The sequence below is a fragment of the Macrobrachium rosenbergii genome, chromosome 50 (genome assembly GCF_040412425.1).
Source record: "Macrobrachium rosenbergii isolate ZJJX-2024 chromosome 50, ASM4041242v1, whole genome shotgun sequence".
Taxonomy (NCBI): domain Eukaryota; kingdom Metazoa; phylum Arthropoda; class Malacostraca; order Decapoda; family Palaemonidae; genus Macrobrachium; species Macrobrachium rosenbergii.
The window spans coordinates 13,282,499-13,301,841 of NC_089790.1; the positions used below are offsets into that span (position 1 = coordinate 13,282,499).

The 19,343-nt window shown below is 36.7% G+C and overlaps 1 protein-coding gene across 5 annotated transcripts in view; it reads left to right on the top strand.

Moving 5' to 3' along the window:
• Positions 1 to 16,758, top strand: part of LOC136832636 (DNA-(apurinic or apyrimidinic site) endonuclease 2-like) — an 87,202-nt gene extending 70,444 nt beyond the window's left edge. For 2 of the 5 annotated variants that reach the window (XM_067093899.1, XM_067093900.1), the window contains 5 exons: positions 3,251 to 3,320; positions 4,297 to 4,370; positions 7,359 to 7,486; positions 9,589 to 9,807; positions 14,513 to 16,758. In XM_067093899.1, coding sequence (XP_066950000.1) covers positions 3,256 to 3,320; positions 4,297 to 4,370; positions 7,359 to 7,486; positions 9,589 to 9,807; positions 14,513 to 15,670 — 1,644 coding nt within the window. In that variant the 5' untranslated portion in view covers positions 3,251 to 3,255 and the 3' untranslated portion in view covers positions 15,671 to 16,758. Of the gene's footprint in view, positions 1 to 1,998; positions 2,278 to 3,250; positions 3,321 to 4,296; positions 4,371 to 7,358; positions 7,487 to 9,588; positions 9,808 to 14,512 lie in introns of those variants that run through there. The other 3 variants (XM_067093896.1, XM_067093898.1, XM_067093897.1) reach the window with 3 other exon arrangements.
• Positions 16,759 to 19,343: the final 2,585 nt, after the last annotated feature.

Here is a 19,343-nt window from a genome sequence, read left to right on the forward strand (position 1 = left end):
ACGTCAATAGCTTTCGTATAACAACTAGAGGTTAATGCCTCCCTCTCTCTCTCTCTCTCTCTCTCTCTCTCTCTCTCTCTCTCTCTCTCTCTCTCTCTCTCTCTCTCACACACACACATATATATATATATATATATATATATATATATATATATATATATATACATATACACACATATATATATGTATATCTATCTATCTATCTATCTATCTATCTATCTATCTATATATATATATATATATATATATATATATATATATATATATATATAATTATGAACATTAAGCACCGCTCATACATTAGCTCTTGTATTGTGGATGACAGCCTTAAATCCTGTGCAAAACCTTCCATATCAGTTCTCCATACAACTCATCCAACCCGCCTTTATGATCTGTGCCACTCACATCTTTCTATCTGGCGTACACTCACATTTCTCTGTTCTCTTTACAATACTTCCAATGTCTTCATCTCTTTCTACCTTCCAAAGTTTCACCACACGCCATTTCAGCAGGCGTCCGATGCTCGGTTGTCAATAAGTCTTTTGGGTTAAGGTCCCTAATTCCATATCCTAGATAGATATATATATATATATATATATATATATATATATATATATATATATATATATATATATATATATATATATATATATATATATAATACATATATATATATATGTATAATACACACATACATATATATGCATATATCTCTGTGTGTGTGTGTTTGCACGTGTCTGTGCGCAGGCTTGTGACCGAGCACACATGAAAGCCAGTACACACCCGTCAGTAACGTCGCTCAAACATTTTGACTAGTTAAGGCAATTCTTCGTAACAATACAACTCGCTAATGAGAAAGAGCAAATAACTGAACAAATACAAACCCGCAGGACTTTTTTTAATTTTTTTTTTATTTTTACGCTCGGAATGTATTCTCTCTTCAGAGACCCGGTTTTTATATGCTGCCTGACCCCATAACGTTAATCATTCTCTCTCTCTCTCTCTCTCTCTCTCTCTCTCTCTCTCTCTCTCTCTCTCTCTCTCTCTCTCTCTCTTGACATACAACAAAGGGTGGGTTGCTGAACGAGAAAAAGAGAGTAAAATGGGCGTTTCCGAAAGGAGAGTGAAATGCGACCTCAAAAATGAAAGCATCACTTCAGAAAAACCGACTCACCAGTGGATGTTGGAACGGAACAAAAATAATGGACCGACATCCTCATGCACACGTACGCTCCCCCCCCCCACACACACAGGAATAATGTGTGGTTTGCTCGAATTCTACTTACATCATAAGGCTATCTCCATAAGTATACAAATGAGATAGGCACCAACACACGCATTCAAAAGCACAGAAAGAGAGAGAGAGAGAGCTCATGACTCGCTTTCGGCTTCTGCTTAACTCATTAGGTTATCTCCTTAAGCAAGGTCTAGAGAGTCTGTAGGCTACTCTCTAGACCTTGTCCATAAGTAGATGAATAAAATAGGCGCCAACATATATACTGTAGGCTACATTCACAATCACACAGGGAGAAATAGAGAAAATGCACTACTCGTTTTCCGCCTCTACTTAAATCATAAGGCTATCTCCTTAAGTAGATAAATAAAATAGGCGCCAGCACATACATTCACAAGCACAAACACACACACACACACACACACAGATAATGTATGATTTGCTCTCGGCTTTTACATCATTAGGCTATCTCCATACGTTAAACAAATAAGATACGACCATAGCACACATACACACACAGAATACGTGATTTGCATTCGGCTTCTACTTAAATCATTACACTATCTCCATAAGTAGAGAAATAGGATAGGCACCAGCACATGCATTCACAACTACAGAGAGAGAAAAAAATTAATGTTTATTTACTAATTAGAGGTAAAAAATAAAAAGTAGCATCTGAAGTGATCGACGAGACTGAACAAGAAAAATTAATTTCTCCACTCAGAACTAAAGCACAATTAAAGAGCCGTTACAGAGGTAGAGCCTGGCAAATGCTACTAAAAACATCACCGGCGACAACAATGAAATTTTGAAAGTTCATTACGAAAGAAAACCTGCCGATTGTTTCCCATCTCTCAAGAACAGATAAATTAGGAATTATGGCATTCCGTGTGCTCAGCTGGAACGTCAATGGCTTGCGTTCATTTAAGACTGATATGAAGGAATTTCTTACGAATCTGGGTGCCGACGTCATATGTTTTCAGGAAACCAAAGTAACAAGTGTGTTACATTCAAATGTAGCCTAGTAGACCACATTAGGCTAGGTATATTAACTTAATAACAAAGGTCTAAAATAATATAGGTTGTTAAAGCAGGCTGTGGGGAATTAAATGGTTCCTTAGGCCTAGTAGGCCTATGAAACTTTGGTAGAACTAAGTATTGGCTCCGCTTTGGGTATTACTTGGGAAATAGACTTTTTCTATAGTATTTTGGTTGCTTATCAAGAATTTACCGTTATTTTTTTGTCGTCCGACAGCAATTGACCCTTAATTAACCTCAGAACTGATTATATTTTTGCTGTTGCGCATGCCCAGTGTTGTAGGGGAACTTTTGGTAAAAAGTGGAGTCTCCTTCACCGGGGGTCTGGCCGGGGTAAGTAACACTGCCTGCTAGGTTAGGTTAGGGTGCATTAGGTTCGTATGGTTCCTTTCATAATAGATTTCCTTGGCCAATCCCTTCTTGAACATATGGCTCCCTAATGTCTCTCGTATTCGCAGAACCATTCCATTTAGGCAAAATCTGAGAATACTGCAAGAGGTGGTGAAAAAGGCAGAATAATTTATAGACTGGAAAACTAAGTGCAAAAGAATGTTCTGTGAAAGTATAAACAAACTTTTGGGTGTACCTCTTTTGAAGGGCATCTGTCATCCATGAAAGAGCAGGATTTTCTGTGTAAATCTTTAGTTTGGTCAGTCTGTTCTTACTGTTAGTCAGTAGTTTATACTCCATATCAATATGTTCATATAAGGTTTATGCTTCATGCACACTAACGTGTTAGTTTACACGGATCTATCAGGTAGCTCTTGCTCACTGAGGCTTAGAATGATGTGATAGAAACCCACATGGGAGAATGAGTAGAGATTTTTGCAGATGATCATTCAGAAGGTTGTGTTGTGAGGGTAAATGCTTCAGTTTAATCAGAAGTGTATAGTTATGAAAGAAAATAAGTTTTGCTTTTGAAGTTTTGAACAGATATTTAACATATAAAATGACATAAAATGGCTACTTTTATTTCAGGGGACATGTTAGAGGAACCACTTGCCATAGTTGAAGGATATTCATCTTACTTTAGCTTCTCAAGGAAAAGGTATGAAACAGAATTATTTGTGTCTGTGCATGCACTATTATTATTATGAACTTGTAGTAGAAGTGAATTTCTAAATTCGGTAGTTTGCACTGAGTGCAATAGTTTTTATCTGTACTCTACTTAATTACTTCATTACGTTGTATTCTTTTTTCTTAAGTGGCTAGGGTACATTGTATTCTTTTTTTCTGTGGTGGCAAGGACAGTAGCTCTGCGTTCTCTTCATTTAAAGTACCATTTCTTTACACAAGGCAGTCACTTGACGTGGTCCGGAGTGACCAAATTTTTAACCCAAATTTAAACTTAAGCCAAAAGTAATATCAAGAAATATCCCCCAAGCTGGACACAGAATCGGTATGTTGCACAAAATAAAGACATATGTTGTTATTTTTGCTCATGGAAAGTATTAAAAAAAACTAAAAAATCTCTGAAAAGTACTATTATCGTGTGTTCATTCTCTTACCAATGATATCAGTAGAGGGAAATTTTAAGACATTTATTTTTCATAGATATAATGATATATATATATATATATATATATTTAAGACATTTATATTTTATATATATAGATATATATATATATATATATATGTATACAGAAAGAGCTTATTATCATAATCCGACCTCAGCCAGCCCTGCTTAGTTCCTGTTGTTGCTGAAGAAAACAAAAAGTCAGGTTACCAGAAGTGGGTGGTATGCTGCCACTCATCTGCCTACCACAGATTAGCCACCTAGTTAAGAAGTTTCAACATCTTTTTGCAGCTCACATTGGGAATACTGCTATTTAAAAAGCTCTAGTTTGTATATCTATGAAAAATTCAAAATATCTTCAAAACTGGTACAGCATTTTTGTTGTTTGTTACTTAATTTTTATTGAAATTAATATTTTAGTGCCATATTGCTAAACAAGTGGTTGGATGTGACCATTTTTTGTGAAACGTATTTCTTAGAGAAATATATTTACTTTTTATTTTTACAGGAGTGGGTATTCTGGTGTTGCTACATTTTGCTCAAAGGAAGCTACTCCGGTTTATGCTCAGGAAGGTCTTTCAGGTAATAGTTTCTTAGGGTAGCGTACTTGATTACCACTAACAAATTTAACTAACTTGTGTTACACTCCAAGAGAATCCTCAGGAGGCCAACCATCCCCTTAGCGGTGCCACTGATAGTAATAATATTAAATCATTAAACATAGCAAGATGATGTAATGCTTTGTACTTTAACTAACCTAAGGTATTCTACTTAAATCTTATATGAAGTATTTTTCTCACAGTTACTCCGTGATTTTCTTATATCAAACGTTTTGGTTCTTCTGTCAACTTTTCAGTGCAACAGACTCACCATGTTTCCTACACCAATGATTACCTTGCCTTTTAAACAATTGACATATTACAAAAAAATTTGAACTCTAATTTGCATATTACATTGCAAGCAAAGTCATACTGATTTCTTCTCCATAAGATATGTATGTACTGCATAATTATTGTGTTCCCAATATGTCAGTTTTTATTAATTGATGGCAGCCATTTTACTGTGCTCAGCTTAATTTGATAGTTTATTGTAGTAATATCTTATTTGTAACATTTCTCTCACATATGGCATTTGTATGACAGGGACCTCTTTGTGGGAGTAACGCTGAACTCCCCTCCTCTAGAGATGCTTCTTCTCTTGGATGCATCATAGGAGGCGTGGAGCATTCACCTGGATGGCTCCATCATCATGGTGGTGTGGGCTCGAGATGTTTCTCACTTGTACATCAAGATTTTCAAAAGGAGCACAGTACTTCAGGCTCCTCAAGTCCCTTGGGATCCTTTGTTGGGCCACTTAGTAAGGTCAGTGAGTGCAGGTGCTTGAGTGGGCAGTTTGCCATGGCATCAAATTGTTAGCCAGATAAAGCCCAGGCTGTTGGAATGTGTTGACAAGCCAGCTCACTCACTAAAGGCAGGTTATAAGGATGGAGTGGTCTCTGCACCCACATGTGGTGGAAAGGTTATTTGAGGTTTGGGGAACACTGGTGATTAGTGCGGTTGCCACTTGACTAAATGTGGAACGCCTTATGTTCTGCTGTCCAGTGCTGAATCTTTAGACTGTACTAGACTACACAGTTTAATACCCTGGGACAGTAATGATCTGTATGTCTTTTGCCTTTCCTCAGTTCAGCCTGATATGCTGAGGGATCAACCATGTGTTGATAACTCCCAGTCTCAGTATAACTGGTGTTCACAAGACAAGTAGTATCCTGATCTGCTGGGCCTTCTCATTGAGGCTCTGAGAGAACTGCTTCTATGGCCCACAGTGCTTTGGCAGCCATATCTACCAATGTACTACCAAACTGTGAAGATAAGTGTACTTCACAGCTGGAGACTATCCAGCAGCTCGTACAAGTGAGAGAGTGTTCTTGCTGGGTTGCAGAGGAAATGTTAGGTACCATCAGGAAGCTCACAGCAGATGTCTGTGGTTGTTGCAATCAGAGGGGTCTTTCCATCTAGAGTTTCTCATCTACCTTTGATGAGACAAGCTTTTCTTTGTTTCTGAGGTAAGGGGTTACTGCTCAGCCCTTTCTGAGGTATTCCACTCTATGGGAATGGACCTCTCTACCTGATTTGGGGTCTCCTTGCTGTTAAGGAGCAGTCTTGCAAGCTCAGGCCTCCGGGGTTGGATGTAGCTCTTATTTTCTGTAGTCGCACCTAGGCATTGTATGAGGTCCTGACGGAGTCTTCAGTCAGAGATGTCACACTTGAGGCTGTCTTCATGATAGCTTCAGCATGAGCAAAGAGAGTAGGCAAACTGCATGGGCTCTCTTACGTATTGCAGCATTTGGAGGACTGGGGATCTCTCTTGTTCTCGTTTGTTCTTAAGTTTGTAGCAAAACCTCAAAACCCTTCAGTCTCTGACAAGAGATTCAAGTCTTTTTTTTTTTAATCCCTCCCCTTTGAGATTTTTAAGCAATAATTGAAAAAATGTGTTGTTGTGTTTAGTACAAGTTTGCAGTATTACTTACACAGAACAAGCAGGCACAAGAAGGAAGTACAGTATCCAAGTGTCTCAGGTACTTAGGGTAGGTGTTTGGCAGCATGGAAACCCCTTGACCTTTGTCTGTGTGAGGGACTGTCTACAAGTCCTTGGATACTTTCTCCTTAGTACCTGTGGTGGCTGTTCAACATGCATAACAGTCCAAGTCCTGGTAGGCCAGTAGCCAGTGGCAGTATTCTCACTGGATGGGTCAGATGCAGGTTAATTACACATCCTAGGTGCTAATCTCTGACTTTTCTTGTTAACAGTAGATGCTGGTATTTTGTAGTAATATGCTTCCTTTTGAGCTTGTCTTCCCAACCCGCATGCAAAATCAAAGTTCTTCTGTTTTTACAGAAGCCATACTTTGGCATATCATGCATGCCAGACTGTACAGGTGTTACAAATGTCATACTTCCCTGTTTACATATATGACCAGGGAGCTGATAATTCAGGTTAGAGAGCAACACCAGCAATGTTCATTAGAAAATATTCCTTACCTATGTGGTGAGGCTTCAAGTAAAAGGTGGTTTGTATTTGTGAGAAAAAACTGCAAATGTTGGATATTTTGAATTTTTCCAAAGAATATAAATCTGAAGTCTTTTAGTATAATCCCACCATTGAGCAACCATGCCAAAGGAAAAAATGATGCTTTAGTTGAGTGATTGGGTTATTCCCCCATCCCTTGCTTTTCTGCGGTTATTCCCCCATCCCTTACTTTTCTGCGGCTAGTTAACTACCTTGTTACCAATTTCAACAAGCAGCTTTCATCAAAGGTAATCCCTATAAAGGACTTGAATTTGTATATCTGGGAAAAATGACAATGCTCTTCATTTTGAAATTTTTCATGTAGACCTTAATTTCTCTGGTTTTAGGTAATGTTTTGTTTAGATACAGTAAAATGTCACTTGAATTGTTCAGTAGAGGAATTGTTCAGTAAGAGAAATTACTTTACTTTGTAGAAGCAAGATTACCTAATCTTGTTATTTTGATAGTAAATTTTCACTCATCTGTTAATGTTTTTTTCAGGTTTATATGGAGGAAATTTACTGGATAAAGGGGGGACTTCTGAATCACTTGCTGGTCATTGGACTGAAGAAGAATTAAGAAATTTGGACAGTGAAGGACGAGCCATTATCACGCAGCATTCCATAAAGGTATTAATGTTAAACTGGTCGAGTGACAGATATTCACTAAATAAAAATTCTTTCTATGAATGCAACCCTTTACAGTGTTTGTGTTGATATGAGGCAAAGTCTAATTGGGAAATGCTTTAATATAGTTATTAAGGTGCACACTGTTGAGGATTTGTACAGTCAGTGCACCTCATTTTGTGCACTGTAGTAAATATTAAAAGTTGCTTGTAGCTTTCCTTCGGCCCCTAGCTGCACCCACTTTTTAGCCTTGTACTTTACCTCTGTTTTCACTTCCTTTCTTTCGTATTGCTGTCTAACCATTCCAACTCTCTCTTTTCACTGTCTTGAGAGGTGAGTGCACCAGTGTTTGGATTTATAGCCTAATTTTCATAAATCAAACCAATTATTAAGATACAAACTACTGTATAGTTTTATGTTTTATGTGCGGTATACTGGTAACTGGAAATTAAGTCAGCAGTGCTTCATGGTGACAATGGCTTATGCCCTGGCTGCTGTCACGTCCTCATTCTTTTCATTCACTTTGCATGGGTCAAGTTTATATGCCTCTTCCGTGAGGCGGAGGTGGCTAGCTACTGAAGGCTGGGCATTGATCTCCCCTCATTGAGTGAGTTTGTCCTTCAAACTTGCTTCAACTTGGAAATGGCATAGTCAGTGTTGGATTTCTTCTGAGGGGACAACTTCATGCTTTTTTTGTTGATCTGCGGATGTGTATTTTCAAGTTCCTGCCCATTGGTCCTCCAGAAAGTACTTCCACTTTGTCTGCCACAGATCAAACCAATCGAAGCTCTGTACTTTAGGCATCTCCTGTGAGAGAGAGGCTTTTTCTTACAGGACTGTGCAGGAGGTATCTATGGTTATTTCAGCTATTTATCTCCGAACATGTTCTAAGGAAAGTGGGCTTTCTTCTGCATTTGGTGTTGTTGAAGGGCCCTCTTTCTGGTTGGAACGTGTTCAGCAGATCACAAGACAGAATTCCTAGTATACTTTAGTCAAGGCAAGCTTCTCTTATTTTTAGCAGTAAAAGGCTGTTGCTAAGCCTTTAGCATGGTGTTTAGACTGAAAGGTATGAATCTGCGTTGATAGAGTTATCCATTTTCATGAGAACTGTCTTGTTCTCCATGGGAACTCTTTCACCTTAGGATGTGACTCTCATTCTCTCCAGCTTAACTCAGGAGGCCTCCGAGTGGGAACTCAAGCTCAAGACTCTCTTCCTGTTAGCCTTAGCCTTGGTAAAGCATATCAGGTAGTTACATGCTTGTCCTATCTATTACAGCTCTTGAAAGAATGGTGATTGCCCATACTCTCAGTGGCATTTAAAGCTATAATCTGAACCCATTACTTACTTATATTGGCCAGGGTTGAGTTAACCTCTGACTTGTCTCACCTTTTAAGGGGTTTTACTTTGTTCTCCAAAAATTTCTTTATATGAACGAGGTCCCTATTCTTTATTTGAATGAGATCCCATACACTTGTTTGCTCAGGATCCTGTCACTCTGTCATTCCTTTGACAAACCAGATGGGAGATTACAGGAGTCATTACTCCACTGCTCATGGTCATGACTGGGAACTTTGTTTCTAAATGGGTTGCAGCTTACCAGTCAATTGAGAAAAATAAACTCCCAGCTAAGGAGTAAGACTTACATGAAAGGCAATGGTTTTTTTGCCCATAGGAACAAATAACACATTTTAAAGATAATTTGTATTTTTCATAGGTATACAAGACAGAGCATTTTCTCATATTTCCAACCCCTACCACCCCACTGTCCCTGATGCCAAGGGAAGGAAAAGGTGCTCTTTGATGGTAACTTAGTGTGGGTCTCTCCCGCACTCATTTTTTAACCATCATTTAACCTCATTACCAAATTTCTATGTCCAATTCCAGCTGGCATTGAGTAAAAAGGCTCTGGTTTGCATACCTAAGAAAAATGCAATTTACAATGAACATTTTTTTTTGTATTTTACTAATGTTTATTCAACTAACTTTTCTATAAGAAAAATTACTACTGATTTAATAGTGTGATTAGTAGAAATTTACATCTTGTTAGTCCATGTTTTGTAATGAAATTGGAGAACATGTCTGACTGATTTTTATTTTAATTCAGGGTAACAGCAGTATGTACTCAACTGTAGCGGTAATAAATGTTTATTGTCCAAGAGTGGATCCTGAAAAGCCAGAACGAAGAGTGTATAAGTTACGCTTTTATGAATTGTTGAGACAACGAGCAGCTGCTATTTATTCGACGGGTTGCCACGTTATTATAGTTGGCGATATAAATACATCTCACAAGAGGATTGATCACTGTGATCCAGATGATAATGAGGTAAAGTTGTGTTCATGCATGGTACTAACCTCTCTTATTTTACCTATACAGAATTGTGCTACCCACTGTAGAATGGTTTTAGCTAATAATGGTTATTAACTAAGGAGGAAGTGCTGTCTTGAATCGTCTTCTCAGGCAAGTATAACTCATAAGATTGAGTCCCCTTAAGATGCATCCACACTACAGTAAAACACATCTTAAACACATGTTAGAAATTTTTCACATGGATATTACAAACAGGTTGAAAACAAGTCAACAACTGTAAGTAGAGAACAAGTCTTTGACTAATGCTGAATAGCCATATGAAACTGGTTAGGACTACCAATTAGTCATTGAATTTTTTAGGCTGTTTGGGATGTTTTTGCAATAAGTTGCTGGTGTGTGTTTATGACTTGTTTTACTTCAGTGTAGATGCACCCTTACATGCTTTGTTACAAATTCCATTGCTGCTGCAGCTATTGTGATCCAGAAGGTATCATTATACCTTTGTGAATAATGTCCATGTGATAGTCATTTTGATTAGAAGAGTCAGCAATGCAAGTGAGGGATTGCTGTCTTTTAAAGACTGTACCCTCACCTCTCACTGGGCAAATTATTATAGATAGGGGTATTTTTTCATAAGTTTGTTTTTGTTTATTCAGGTGATATATGATTAAAGTAAATCGTTAGTTCTTTTGACTAAGCTAGGTCTTATTAGGTTATTTAGCATAAACTGCTGTATGGTAAGTTTTTGTCAAAGTCAGCAATGCTTGTTGTTAATAGTGTAATGTATAGTTTACAATTTTGGTAATTGGGAACAGTTATGCAACATTACCATGAATGTTGTATGCTTGTTTTGTTCAACAGTGTTGTGATAAATGTATTGAGCTATAATCAGTATGATCATTGTGTCTCATCAAATTTATGTTAAAGAGCCTTAACACTTCCCTGGGGATGAGCTTTTTTTTTTTTCAAAGATTTTACCCACTTTTCTTTAAAGGTGAGATTCTGAAGGATGTCAGTTTCTTATACCTTCAGTGCACATGACTTGAATGTTTCTGTCTTTGTAACCTTATTGAGGCAGTTGTTGACCCTTGATGGCGGGGGATAACAACAAATTAGAGAGTCTGTCCATGGGACCTCTAAGGCAGACCAGATATTCCACTATATATTTTGACAAACTCACGGGAGTGTGAAATGTGTGAACCTGAGACTCACTCGTGGACATGATGGCAGAGACACAGGAGCCTTGGAAATGCAATATGGGACACAGGCGCTTAAAAGATTGGAACTTGAGAAACACTGAAATCAGAGATTTAGGAGCCTGTTACATTGGATTCTGTGATATGGATGCAGTAACTTAGCAATATAGTTCACAGTAAGGCTTTTGGTGCACTGAAGCAGGAGTGGGCGGACCATATGTGTCTCATTATTTGACATGCTTAATGTTTGATATATGAATGAGTGAAAGTCCCTGGACCCATAGAAGATAAAGGACTATGGAGCTCACTCATTAGCATACAGGATGTCTCAGTGTTCTACTTAGATGTGGAAATGTACAGAGTACAGTACCAGTCCATTTATTGACAGAAATTGATTTATAAGGTGCAGTTGCTTCATCTCTCATTTCCTTGACTTTCAGGGCATACATTATCAACAGTTCAGTGTTGATAAAATAGGCCATGAGAGTAGACTTGTTTTTTGGTACTGATTCTTCTTCTTCTTCTTCTTCTTCTTCTTCTTCTTCTTCTTCTTCTTCTTCTTCTTCTTCTTCTTTCTTCTTCTTCTTCTTCTTCTTCTTCTTCTTCTTCTTCTTCTTTTTTCTTCTGCTTCTTCTTCTTCTTCTTCTTCTTCTTCTTCTTCTTCTTCTTCTTCTTATTTGCATATGTTAGGGTTAGCTCCATCAAGTCACTTTCTTTAACTCAGTTGGGATGGTATCAACTAAATCTTGAATTTCCTTTAGATCCATATCTTGAAAAATCCTTCTTCACCCACTCTCTTTGCCATAGTCACAATTTCGTTTTGTTACTTCTTTGATAGGCTCTATTATGAATCTGGTGAAGGTAGACAACTTATTGTTAAAGTTTTTCCATCATGAGGTTATTGTCTTAGGCTGTATATAGCTTTTATGGATTTTTCGGTGATATTCATGGCATCAGTAGTTACGAAAGTTTCTGTCTTTATTTTGTTTTCTTTAGGGTGATCATCTTTCATAGCCTGAATAATTCTCTCCAAAGAGTACTGAGCATATTTTTAGGCCCTAAACATCCTTATACCCTCTGGTCTAGAGTTTGGATGAGAGATATTGCATTGGATGGCAAGTAGGGGCCTTTGACTGACACCTACACTTTCAAATTCATTGTATTCTGGGTAGCAAGGGATATGGCCCAATATCAGTAAGACATTATAAGGCAAATCTTTAGTGGCAAGATATCTTGTAACTTCCAGGACAATGCATCGATGAAACTACTCTGTGAAAAGTGTTATGGTAGTCTGTGCCTTATTATTCATCCAAAAGACTGGGAGTTGAGATTTTATCTTTTGCTTCAAGGCTCTGAGATTAGCAGCTTTATAAATCAAGGCTGCCCTGATCATAAACTAGATGGTGTTATCTGAAAACAGCAATGTCAAACTTTTTCTGCCTTAAAGCTTTGTGGTTGACACTCTTTTGACTAATAAATATCTTATTTGGCTTTTTTTTTCTAGACTAGAATGGTTTCATCATCATTGAGGGCCTACTTCAGAAAATATTCATGCTTCCCTATAAATTTATTTATGATGTTTAGAAACCCCTAAGCTGCCTTGTGGCTGGCAGAATCTGCTTCTCTTGTAATCTACATTTTGTAGTCCAAACCACCTCATGAAATTAACTGACCAATCTTTGTGGGCTTTGAAGTTTGTGGGGCTAGATCCTTCACTTTCTGCGTACCATACAGATTCATATAAGGAAATGGCCTTTCCTTTAACCACAGAATATTTTGGGATGCCTTTTTTATAGCAATCCTGCACCCACAGAAAAATGGCATTTTCCACATGATACAAGAAGGATTTTGCTCCTGGTGCAGTGTTTTTGCTCTTGCTGGTGAAGCTTTAGGAACAACTACTGATTGACTGTACAGTTGACACTGATGCCATAATGGCAGGCACCCCCAGCATATGTGTCCATGGTATGTAGAGGATCAGGCAACTTCATCTTTTATTGCAGGATCGTCACTTTTGCCTCTTGGTAGTACTTTTTTCAGCGCTAGGACTTTTATGCTTTTGAGTCTTGATTGAATTGAAGAAGAAAACTTTTTGGTGCTGCTAATGCTGTCTTCAAGAGTTCATATGGCTCTACATGCCTGTGACTCTATCATCTAGGGGTACACTAGAAGCCCCCACCTAAATGGGTATTCAGGCTAATGCAAATTAATGATAGTCTTATGGTGAGACAAATGTAATAATTTAAAAACGAAGTTAATTTATTAATACAAATCCATTTATTTTATGGCATTGCCCTCCACATCCTCCCTTTATTTTTACAGTGAGATTAGATATGTACTCAGCCAGGTGGAAGGCAGTCACATTTTATTCCTGTTTGGGGTATTTGTATGCTTTTTAGAATGCACAGTAAGGCAAATGTAAAGTGATGGTTTTGTTCTGAAAGAAATATATTTTGTTTTAAAAATTATATTTTTTAACCCTTAATGGACGAGAATCCTCTTCGGGTTTTGGGTGATGGACGAGAATCCTCATATGAGTATTAATATTACGCGCCATTCGGTTTGGATGAATTTAGTGGAAGAAATGTTCATAGCATTTCAGTGGTCCATAAATGACTTTATGGCAACTGTTTTACTGAGCTCGGGAGAGACATTGATCAGTATGCCTTGAGATTTCAGAGGGGAATGTACTGCGTCTCAGCCACTCCAGGACATCTTTTTATTTATTTGCTCATAAATATACCTAGGGATTGCTGTTGGATTTAGTATGTTAGCTATAATTGTAATTTTGCAAAGAAAAATACAAAGAAATATTAGAAAAAACATGTATACTTCACAAAAAGTTACTGCATCTCCCCATCTCAGTAAATCAGAATTTGTTACGGGTTGCAGTTCTTATCTGTTATGATACTGTGTGAGCTGTAATTATAATTTTACAAAATAAAATAAAATAAATTATTATAAAAAACATGCATAAATTGGTAAAATTAACATTTTTTACGAGTTTTTTGTAAGAGGCCCCAAACGGTTGTAAAATAATAATTTTCAACTTCCCATGGAAGGTAGGGAAAAGTTTTTAGAATTTTTTTTTTTTGCACCATGTGCATTTACATATCTTCCTCCTTCCATTGATGTGATTTTTCGTAAATTGGCCAGCCTTAAAGTTTTCCCAGTCTGGGGGTGTGCTTGATACATATTTAGCCCGTACCGTAAGGGTTAAGGTAGTAGGGATATCATAAATTGCTAATATGCCATACTTTTTTAAAGTTTTGTTTGGGTTTTTATATACTGTATTACTGTATATGTAAAAATTGGAGCAAACCCTTCCTCGGTATCTAAGCATTGCACTTCAACTTGAATTGTTATTAGGCAGACCAGTGCTTCTATTGTAATTATTGGTACTAAATTCAATTACCATTTGTGGAATCCATGTATGGATTCATTTACTAATTACATTATTGTTATTTGAAAAAGTTAGTAAACATGGTAAACCAAGGAAGCTCAATAAATCATCTATTTTTCAGGACTTTGAGCTCCGTCTTGAGAGGCGGTATTTGGACAAGTTCCTCATTCCCATACATAAAGAAGGAGATACCAAGAACACTGACGAAGAGAGAAATTCAGAAAATGAGACAAGCAATATCTTGTTAAAAAATGCACAGCAGCAAGAAGGCCCTAAGTTTACTGAATCTGAATTTGCTACAAAGCAAAATGGCATTCCACTAGATGATAGTGCATATGGGGAGGATGTACATGCTGATGAATATCTTCTTGAGTCTGCCAGTGATTTTCAGGTTGTTGATACTTTTCGTTACTTTTATCCTAGTAAACGGGATGCATTCACTTGTTGGAATACCTTTACTAATGCCAGGTCCTCTAATTATGGCACAAGGATTGACTACATATTTTGCGATGAAAGTTTATTGCCTTTTGTTGAAGAAAGTACAATATTGCAAGATGTAATGGGTAGTGATCACTGTCCAGTAGCACTAAGAGTCAAAGGAGAAGTAAGTCATTCATCTAAACTTCCAGATCTGTGCACAAAGTTCTTTCCAGAATTTAAAGGTAACCAACAGAAGTTGTCATCTTATTTTGAGCCTGTAGCTGCAATTCCTGCATTAAAAGCTGATGACCGAGTCAGCCAGCTCTCTTGTGGGAACAAGAGAAAGTTTAGCGAGTCCAAAAGTAAACCCACATCAAACAAAAAGCAAAGTAAGCTGAATTTCTATTTTACTGTAAAGCCCAAGAGTGCAGAAGAAAGCAAAGAGTTGGTATCTGAGGATGAGGCAAAATTCAAGGAAAATAAGTCATGCTTTCAAAATGCAAGCAATAGAAATGTCTCATCTTACAACAGCACTGAACATTGTTTGAAACCCAGTGAGGAGTCTCTTGAAGGAGTAAATGAAATGTATGATGGTTCCATATCAATCCAAAATGAACATGAGAAAGGCAACAAGTCACCAGAAAAAAGATCACCTCAAAAATCAGGGTGGGGATTTTTGATGAAGGGACCCAAACCCCCACCACTGTGCCCTGGTCACCAGGAGCCAACTGTTGTACGGACGGTAAAAAAGAAGGGACCGAATATGAACAAACAGTTTTATGCATGTGCCAGAGGAGCAGGGCGAGAGGGAGATCCTAATGCTCAGTGTAATTTTTTCCAGTGGGTGGGAAAAAAATAACAGTCGTCAAATTATCCTTGGAAATCTGGAAGTTGGATGCCTTATGTTAATTTGGATACGATTTTTACCAACTAATAAAATACAGTTTATCACTTTTAGCTTGGCAGCTGTGAAAACATTGTCAAGAAAATTCAGGGAGACAAGCGTGGGCAAACTCGGCCGTTACAAATATCTTTTTACCGTGTAAGAAGTGTATTATGGAATCAAATGCCTTGTTTCATAACCAGTCAGTTTGGTGGATGTGTGAATTCAAATACTTATTGTATTACTGTGTATATCTCTATGATCATTTCTGCAGTACTGTAATTTTTATCATAAGAATACATTGTCACATAGTGTACCAGATCACTGAGTTGAAATATGTAGCTCTTACAGAGCAAGCCTCAATTGAGAAAGTAGTGTATGTTCTGTAATGGTATGATTGTAATTAACTATAAGTGTATTGACTGAGAGCAATACGACATTATAGCACTGTAGTGTTACGTTTATAATAATGGTGGTTCAAGGCAACTAAAATACCCAGAAGTGATAAACTCAGGTATCATAAAGGAGAAAGTAAAAATTATGCTGTAGTATGAAGATATAATTCATCAATTGTTGAAGACTCCAGAAAGGCAGATTAGAGTTACAATTTGCAGCTTATGTTATCTGCATTTGTATTCATAGTGTTGAAAATTCAAGAAATGGCAGATTAAAGTGACAGCTTGCAGCATACATTGTCAGCTTTTGTATTCATGGAGCGTTGAAAATTTTAGAATCTTAGAAGGGCAGATCAGAGTGACAACTTGCAGCTTAAGTTATCTGTTGTTGTATGTCATCACATTGTGTTCACAGAACTTGATCTTTTGAGATTTCAGTCAAAAGGATGACAATTGAGTTGTCCTTATAGTTTAGGATAATGAAGGGTATAGATTATCTGTTTTTTAAAGCAAGGCTCTTTTATTTTATGCTTGTGGCTCTGTCAACTAAAGCATTTAGACATACGTATATGCCTATGTTTTATTAATGGTAACTTTTGCACATATTTTATACAAAAGTACAAAATAAGCAAAGTGAACTTAGAATTAAAATTGATAAAGTAAAAGAAATGTGAAAAAATGAAAGAAAGTTAGCATTTCATGTTTTAATAATATTTTTTATTTTAAAAGTGTGTGTGACATTTTTAGATTGCACTTAAATTTTTGTGGTGCTCATTATTGATTTGTATTAGAATGATATAAAGTCATTCACTTAATGAATTTATATTATTGTAAAAATGGCATTAATAAGTTATGAAAAGCTCATTATTATTATTATTATTATTATTATTATTATTATTATTATTATTATTATTATTATTATTATTATTATTATTATTATTATGTGGAAAGACAAGGTGGCAAAATCAGCATATACAAAGGGCTATTGAAAAGCAGAGATTGAAGCTGCAGCAGAAAATTCTCAGGGAAAGGATAGGGTTGTGTACAAAGAGAAGAGGAGATAGGCAAAATGACAAGTAACCATGGCAAAGAAGAAGAGTTGAGAGAAATGGAATAAAAATTTACAGAGCAGAGGGAAAAGAAATATCCATGATTGTGAAGTGACTGAGGAAAAATGTGAAAGGGGCAAAATTTATAAAATGGAAAAATAGAGAATTTAAAGTTGAAAAGAAAGAGAAATTGGACTGATAGATGGTGAATTTAAAGACAAGTGAATTAAGTGAATATTAACTGAAGGGTGTTCGAATGATAGAGAAAGAAATTGAAAATATAACAGCTGAAGAGCATATAAAGTCCTTTGGAAGGTGATATAATAAAAGCAACAGGAGATCCAGTCATCAGTGAGCTTACCAGGATACTGTACTGTATATGGAAACTTGAAAGGACAAGGCAGGATCAGAAGAGTGGGGAAAGAGCCATACAATACTGTAATGATTTAGAGACAAAAAGATGCACTGAAATGATGCAGAAGGAGATGCACTACACTGTGGACATGACAGAGAAATAAGATTGCTTGTGCATGCTATGAAAATATGAAGGTGTTTCAGGAAAGGCTGAAAGCAGAAACTGTCGAAATTGATAGTTGTCAGTCTGGCTTTATGTCAAAAAGTTGTAAGTTTTTTTTTTCATTATGCAACTACAGGAAGAGTACCCTGCAAAGAGAGATTGTACCACATATTGGTATTTGACAGAGTACTGAAGCAAACAATTAGGGGAGCACATTAGAGGAAGAGGGTATCAGGCTTGTTAAGCTTGAGATGTTACCCTTACCATAACACAATCTAGAGTAGTAAGGAAGTGGCAGGTCTATCAGAAGAACTTTATGTGTTGATGTTCTTTAATAATCAGCTTTAGCTGTTTACCATAAAAATTGAGGAAGCTACAAAGGAGGCCCATGGGATCTGCTTTATGTATAGTGATAATTAGGATATTGGTAGTATTGTGAAGAATAAAAAGCTTATTTACGCTGTAAATAATTCTTTAATGCGAGATCTAAAAAGTGGAAATGGAAAAATAGTGCCGTAAAGAAAATGACAGATTGAATTAATATAATAGTGTATTTGTATTGTAACTATGAAGATGAAAGGAATTTGCAAAGAATTGAAAAGCAATTAAAAGTTGATGTTTATAAAACAGTAAGATGATGGAAGACAATCCAGGGTGAGAAAAGAATTTATTGACATTGTCACCTGCTTTGGATACTCATTTCAAAAAAATTTAGTATGATGGCAGTTGATGGAATTTAATGATGATGTCATGTAATGGTATTTGATGACATTGTCTTGCAATGAATTCCTTGATGATGTCACATATTTAGCGAGTTACCCATTGCCCTATGTGATATATTAAGAAATAATTGTAATTAGTCAAAAAAGAGGAAAAGGAATCTAGAGCACTATCATTCCAGTTAACATGTTACCACTTATGAGTTGCTGCTTAAGATTTGTTTATAGTTAATCTCACAAAAAGATGGTCATTACCATGTTTTTTAATCGTGTTTAATGAGATCTGTAGCAGTACATGTTTGTATAGAATTTTTTGTGACAGATAGCCAAGAGAAAGTGTCAACCTGTATTTATGGAATTTGCTGGAATAGCAAGAGCAAGAATTAAACTTTTAGGACACATGGGGAAACTGTCCGAGAGAATAGTCAGTCCTCTGTATATTTTTAAAAGAAATAAATCTCAGTATGTAGAAAAGGTCACCTTTTCTTTCAAAGTTCTCCCAAATCTCAATATGTAGAAAAGGTCACCTTTTCTTTCAAAGTTCTCCCCAAACGCTATCACATTTTGATGACCTGGTGTTACTAACAAAATCAGAGAGAGTTTATAGGTTATTGAAGTGTTTAAAAGATGGGATGGAGAGGAGAGGAGTGAAAATTAATGAAAGAAAAACAAAGTGTGTGATGACTTGAAAAGAAGCAAAGGAAAAAGTTTTGAGGAAGATGTGGGGTGAACTTGGTACCATATATAAAACGTAACAGATGGTGTTCCATGTAATGGAAACATGGGTACTGACAAAGGCGCAGATCTTGCAAAGTTTTGTTCGTGGAAAACTTAGATTCATGACCAAGGGACAGTTAAAAGATTGCATTATAAATGATGCAGGGGCTGAGAGAGTGGTGTCCAGCAACGTCAAACTTGGCTAAGATCTCAAAAGTTGAGCCCTGTAGAAGGGTATCGCTGTCAGTGCAC